This window comes from Antrostomus carolinensis, unplaced genomic scaffold (assembly GCF_000700745.2).
Source record: "Antrostomus carolinensis isolate BGI_N321 unplaced genomic scaffold, ASM70074v2 scaffold38296, whole genome shotgun sequence".
Taxonomy (NCBI): domain Eukaryota; kingdom Metazoa; phylum Chordata; class Aves; order Caprimulgiformes; family Caprimulgidae; genus Antrostomus; species Antrostomus carolinensis.
Genome location: NW_010321794.1, coordinates 1 through 7,001, shown reverse-complemented (window position 1 = coordinate 7,001; position 7,001 = coordinate 1). Strand labels below are relative to the sequence as shown.

Genomic DNA, 7,001 nt, shown 5'->3' with positions numbered 1-7,001 from the left:
ACTGCCGAGAACCGTTATTTGCCTGCCCACGCACTTGCCATCACGAGTCAACAAACTCCCCGGACATAGAACCCTTTATTCACCCCCCCGAGGGCCAGATCCGTCTCCTACCTGCAGAGGGAGGGACACAGGGGTAGATTTCCCCTCTTGCAGAGGAGGAAAGTGCCTGGAGAGCAAAGGAAAACTAGCCCCCTGCTTCCCAGGGCTTTCTTTAAATATCAGTACCCAAGGCAGCCTCTGCCCCAGGCTCCTGTGAGCAGCATCTCCCAGGATCCACTCCAGCTCTGGCTTCTGGCATTTCCTCCCACAGTCGTGCTTTGCCAGTTGGGTCAGACCCGGGCAAGGGAAGCAGCGTGGCCACTCCAGAGAGCTCCAGGTGGAGGCAGAAAACTGAGGCATGATGTAAATGACCTTTGGCACAGACCCACTGGCATCGCTGCTCTGCCTCAGCCCATCCTCCCTGCCCTGAGTGAAGAGGCAGCATGTGGAGCCCAGCAGAGACATTCCCCATCTCATGGTACCCACCCCACAGCCACGATCCCACCGTGGCCAGGGCTGTGTGATATCAACTCCAGCAGTGGCACCTCTGTCACTCCAGTCCTGGCACGCTGGATTTCTCCCAACTGCAAACTGCGGTGGGAGCAAGGGGCCAGGGCAGCCTGTCCCCACAGTGAGGAGGGACCCTGGCCATCAGCAGGGCTGTGACTGCAGCTGCCAAGTCCTCTCAGCCTGGTGTTTCTTCCCCCGCTCAGGTGTGATGGGTTTCTCCTCTGGGAAGATGATGGTGGCATATTCAGTCTGGTCAACTGGCCGTGTCTCAGCAGGCACATAGGGGCACTGAAACTCCAGCACACCGTAGTCCACGGTGGACACGGACACCATGGGGGGCTTCTCTTCCTTCTGCAAGGAAACCCATCAGGGAGATTCATTATCCAGACGTACCCACCATCCCCAGCACAAGCCCCCTTGTAAAGAGCAAGTGCTGAAACCAGATCTGAAGCATCCCAGGAGGGTGAGAGCAATACAAAGCAGAAAGATGCACAGACCTGAGATAGCATTTGCCCAGAGAAACCAGATCGTGAGCCTTGGGGTCACTGCTGAGGCCATGTGGGTCTCAGCTCCTTGCCTGCCTGGCCATGGAAGGCAGTATCATGCTAGGAGCCCTTTTCCCACTCCTCCATTGGGCTCCAAGCTGGCATAGGTGCACAAGGACAACCCGAGGCTGAGTTTACTCAGCCTGGAGAGGGCAGAGCAAGGGGGGACCTACTCTCTGCCTTCAGCTACTTAATGGAGTTGGAAAGAAGATGAAGCCAGACTTCTCACATCAGTGCCTGGCAAAAGAGGAGAGGAAATGGGGACTAGCTGAAGCAAGAGTAAATTTAGCTTCATATATTGGGGACACAAACATTTTCTCCCATTTTCTACAGCAACACAATCCCCTGTCAAAGATAACCCTGCTTTGAGCAAGGGTTGGACTAGAGAGGTCCCATCCTATCTCAAGCAGTTTTTTGATTGTGATGAGGCTGTGCTGCAGGTGCAAAAAAACAGATGTAGCTGTGCAGAAAAGATCAAGCAGCATCAGAGAAGACAGGAGAAGCGAGAAGCCTGTGAAGGGCTGATAAAGGAAGGCCCTGCACCCTCCGCACCCCAGCGATGCCGCGTTGCTCCCCTGCAGCACAGCAGGGCATCAGAGATGGAAAACTCACCGCTGGCGCGTTTTCACTTGGTGGTTTCTGCACATCTGCAAAGTAACACACTTGGTTAGAAGATGCTTGTGTGCCAAAACAGCGTGAGCATCTTGGGCCAGGACTGATCTAGCCCTCATCTCCTAGGAGAACTCTGGACACTACAACCATTACACCATACTCCCTCCTTCTCCACTCAGGGTCTAACACCCTGAGCATTACAAGGACAAGTGAGATACCAGCCCACAGTCCAGGGTTTAATTTGGATTAGCGGGGTGCAACTCCTCAGGGGTCCACTCTGGGACAGTCCCAGGTACCCATGGCATGGCCAAAACAATGCCCAGTGCTGTTGTGGGGAGACGACAAGGTGCCCAGAAGGTGCCTGGGAAAACTGCATGAGAGGGAATCAAGGGCAGCATTAAGCCACTGTGTTAACAAGTGGTGCAGAGCCACAGCATGTGGCCTGGGGCCTCTACGAAGGGCAAGCACAGCCCAAAGCACCCTTCAAAGCAGCAGGTCACCCAGGTGGCCAAGAAGGCAAATAGCACCTTGGCTTGTATCAGAAATAGTGTGGCCAGCAGAATTAGGGAAGTGATTGTGAGCACTGGGTTCAGTTTTGGGCCCCGCACTACAGGAAAGACATGGAGGTGCTGGAGCGTGTCCAGAGAAGGGCAATGAAGCTGGGGAAGGGGCTGGAGAACAAGTGTGATGAGGAGCGGCTGAAGGAACTGGGATTGTTTAGTCTGGAGAAAAGGAGGCTGAGGGGAGACCTTATTGCTCTCTACAACTACCTAAAAGGAAATTGTAGCAAGGTGGGGGTCAGTCTCTTCTCCCAAGTAACGAGTGATAGGACAAGAGGAAACAGCCTCAAGTTGCACCAGCGAAGGTTTACACTGGATATTAGGATAAAAATTTTCACCAAAAGGATTGTCAAGCATTGGAACAGGCTGCCAAGGGAAGTAAGTGGTGGAGTCACCATCCCCAAAGGTCTTCAAAAAACATGTAGCTGTGACGCTCAGGGAAATGGTCTAGTGGTGGACCTGGCAGCATTAGTTTAATGGTTGGACTCGATGATCTTAAAGGTCTTTTCCAAGCTAAACGATTCTATGATCCTCCCCTAGGCATGGAGATACCTGTCCTATAGGGACATGCCACAGCAGACCCCAGCCCCTTGGTGCAGCACGGCCTCCATGGGGGATCGTACCTCCTCTCCTGCACGTGACGATGAAGCAGCCAAAGATTAGCAGCACAACCACCCCACACAACAGCAGGATGCCTAGGAGCATGGCCTTGACGTGGTCCGGGGGGTTGTCTTCATCCATCTCAGGCTCATCAGTGGCTGTTGTCTTCTCAGGGGCTGCTGTAATAGCCATCCAAAAAAGAGGAAACAGAACAGCAGGTTAGAGTGTAAAATGGCTTCTATATTCCCTGGGAAAGTCAACAGGGGAACACAAAGGCTGTCCCCAGAAAGGGCTCAGTCCCAGGCAGGCTGCCACAGCCCCACCATCCCTCCAGGGACCCTAAATTTGTGCTGATGGGGAGAATGTCTTGGCCGTGTCCCATTCCTTCTCATCGCAGGTGGTGAGGATGATCCCACACTACTGAGAGCTGGGGTGCAGGTGGCCAGGGCACTGCTCTGCACCCACAGGTAGTCCTGCAGCATGACCCCATGTCCAGCAAAACCCCATGGAGGACAAGGCTTCCACACGCCTCCCCACTGCTTCTATATCCTGGGGCCAACACAGCTTCAGCTCATGCTGGGAGGAGATGTTATGAAAAACAGTGACTTTTGCAGTGTTTTTCCGTTTTTAAAAAGGCCACCTTCAGCCCCACAAAGCCTCCATGCCACTAAGCAAAGGCATGGCAGATCTTGCTGCAAGATCTGTCTCCTACACCATACATCTATGAGACACTCCCAGAGCATGGTTTTGCAACAACCATATCCACACCAACACTGGCTGTCCAAAGGGTCTGAGCCCTGGTTGTCACCCTAAACACAATCCTTGTCCCCAGAGGAGGTGCTCAGGAGTGATAGCAGCTCCCTACGCTAGTCTCCTGCCTCCATCCAGGGGTGATGGCAGCTCCCTATGCTGGTCTCCTGTCTCCATCCACAGCATTACTGAGGACACAGGCCCAGCAGGATGGAGACCTCCTGCCTGAGGACCAGATCCAGCCGCAGTGCGGATGGGGGAGGACAGCCTGTGTCCCTGGGCCTCAACCAGGCATGCAATGGAGAGGGGAAAGGGCAGAGCTGTGCTGTCCTGACCCACACCAGGTCCTCCCCCAGTGGGGTACCACCTGCCTTGTGGCCTGCAGCTGCAGTGTCTCTGGGAGACACAGCACCGCAGATTGACACCGATGACCTGTCCCCATCAACTCAGCCCCCAGGCTGACCTGTGACCACCAGGTGGGATCGGTTGCTCTCCATCACTTTATCAGGTTCAAAGAAAGTGATCAGCCCACAGTAGTAGGAGCCTGAGTCATTCTGGTGAAGGTTCAGGATCTCAATCTTGAAGGCAGGAGTGTGGTTGGTGAGCAGGTACTTCTCTGTCTTCATGTGGGGATTGTTCCGGCTGATCTCAGCAATTTTTTTGGCTTGGCTGTGGTTGGTCTCCTTGTACCAATTCAGGCTATACTCTGAGCCAGAGTCATTCTCCATGGAGATATTGCAGAAGAAGGTGGCTGAGGTTCCTGCAGGGAGAGTTAACTTGGCTGGGAAGAAGGTCACTGTTTAGGAGAGAGGAAACAAGGAACAGACATGGTTACAGTGGGCACAGGTCATGGACACAGCCATTCCCCTGTGCAGAAACCAGGGAAGCAAAGAGGGTGAGAGCCCATCATCACCCCTGCTAGTGCTCCATCCCATGGAGAGGTGTTGTGCTCCTGTGTCCCAAACCCAGAGGCTCCATGCAGTCCTCAGCTGTTTCACCCTCAGCTCCTGAAGGCCCCCTAAGGGAATTTACAAAAACCTGCTGGCAAGCGTTTGCGAGCCCGGCCCCATACCATCGCCAGCACCCAATTCACCCATGGCCAGGCTCTGGGGTTTGCCAGTGACGCGGGCAGCCTGACACTTGGCCACTCCGTAGCATCGTTCTGGATCACGGGGAGGTACATCAGCCTGTGTCTCTCTCCTCCCGAGTGTGTGCCTACCAGCTGGAGGAGGATGCTCAGGGGTAGTAACTCTACTGTGAAGTGGTTTCAGAAGAGCAAACTGTGCTCTGGGCTACCTAAAATTACCCCAGAACACCTGCACCATGGCAAACAAACTTTGGGGGTTATGTTATTTTTAAACCTATACTGTATTTTAATGTCTGAGTCATCTTTCCTCCAGCTGATGTTGCCTCTGAAAGTGAGCAGAGGGACCAAGTCCTAGGCTGGGGCAGCACCCCACAATGCAGCCCATCGCATGCCTGGTTGCCTGCCAGGGTGCTCCAGCTCTACCCACAACCCCGACGGGAGCACAGAGTGGGCAGGGGCTGCCCAGGGCACAGCATCTGCCATCTCCAGCCGGGCTGACAGGGCAGAGGGACCTGGAGCTTACAATGCCATCCCTTTCCAGCTGCCTGTCCCCTCTTTGCATGTACATGGCAGCCAGGTACCCACCCTGGGGGGGTCCCAGCCCTACTTGCCAGGTGGATCCCAGCACAGAGGACAATTGGTTCCCCCGGCCATTAGCACCAGCCCTGCTGCTTCAACACATTTCCCTGCCCATGATCCCAGTGGGTTCAACCCCTCCGGGCAGTGGAGATGCTGCAAACATGCCACATCCCAGTTCAGCCAGCTCCATCCAGCAGGATGAGGCAGCTGCTGCATTAACTTTTGTTCGGAGCAATAAAAAGGAGGAAGAATAACCTGTTTTTCACACGGGTTATCTGACCAAGCAATTCAAACTGCCAATGCTTTGAAAAGTCCCTGCTGTTAAGAAATTTATCTTCACTTTTCAGAAATGGCCACCCAGGGCTTGCAGACAGAGTTAGAAAGTCCCTCTCGTCCCTCCAGCACTGGCCTGAGGCCACAGGACCATGACCTCAGCATCACAAACCAGAAAAGGAACCGGGACAATTCCTTGAGTAGATGGATATAGGATTAGATGGAAAACTGGGCTGAGGAATGAGGCATGAGACCAAATAGAAGGAGGGAGGGAGGGAAGTGTCCCGGTTCCCATGAGCAGTGCTGGCTGCAGCAGTGCCGGTACCCAGAGATGTCATTTTTGCCGTGTGCTGGGTTTCTTGTGTTTAACAGGAAATATTCAGCAGGCTCAGGGCTTTGCTTCCTACCCAGCGCTGTTGCCAATAAAGAATTAAGCACTCAGAGGACTTCTGAAAGCAGAACTTGGCTTTCCATGTTTCCCTGCATCTTCCTAGCACAAGGTGTAACGTCTGCTCCAAGGGATGCCCAGTCCTGCACCCACCCTCAGGGCAGAAAACACCCAAAGCCACCAACGAACAAGCAGGGCTGGGAGGAAGGAAGGGACACGGCTTCATCAGGGCTCTCATTCGCTCTGCCCGGACTCACATCTTCCCTCCCCCACCATCTCCCCTTCTCCCCCAAATTTCACCCTGAGCAAAACCACATGCAGGACCCTGGCTCCCTCCGGGTCAAGTCCAAACCAGGAGGCACAACCTGAAGCCATGAGAGACAGAGCAGAAAACCCCAGACGCTGCAGGGCACTGGCAAACCCAGAGACCCAACACCAAACCCCAACATCACCCCTGTGCCCACAACGCAGCTCTGGTACCTGCACCAAGGGCTGGGGACCTGTCCATGTCTCCAACCTTTAACTCCCTTTCTGCCCCAAGCGTCCCTATTTCTCTTGCTTCAGCTGCACATACCCCAAAACTCTGGGTTTTTTGCCTTTTTGATGCCAGAGCTATTTTTAACTACAGAGCTCTCAGCCCTCAGACATTTTCCACCGGCTGCGAATGACACGGGCTGTGCCGCTGAGCCCCCCGCGCTTCAGTACCTACCCCGGCGGCAGCCGCCCAGCCCGGGGCCGCAGCACAGCAGGACGGCGCAGAGGCTGGTCAGGGCCATGTCCACGCTGCCCCATGTCGTCTTCAAGACCCCCAGAGCCATGGCGAGATGGTTGGTCCCCTGCCTGGGCAGGCGTGTCGTGCCGCGCCGTGCCGTGCCGCCCACGGCTCTCTCCGTGCTTCCTTCCCTGCAGCGCTGGCTTCTTCTCTGTCGTGTACGGCAAAGGCTGGGGTGGAAATTAAACGTGCCCATCTCTGCCCCAGAGGGAAACCCGGGCTGCCTCCCGCCCCCGGCTTCCTCCCCAGCGGGGCAGGGATCAGCTGAGCCCCTTCCCCTCCCCAC

General features: G+C 55.0%; 1 protein-coding gene across 1 annotated transcript; it reads right to left on the bottom strand.

Annotated features, from left to right (window-relative positions):
• Window positions 1-690: 690 nt before the first annotated feature.
• On the bottom strand, window positions 691-6,761 carry PDCD1 (programmed cell death 1). Its single transcript, XM_029085464.1, has 5 exons — window positions 6,653-6,761; window positions 4,080-4,412; window positions 2,890-3,045; window positions 1,707-1,741; window positions 691-900 (listed from the first exon to the last, which is right to left on the bottom strand). The coding sequence occupies exons 1-5, from the start codon at window positions 6,759-6,761 to the stop codon at window positions 691-693; spliced, it is 843 nt and encodes a 280-aa protein (XP_028941297.1).
• Window positions 6,762-7,001: the final 240 nt, after the last annotated feature.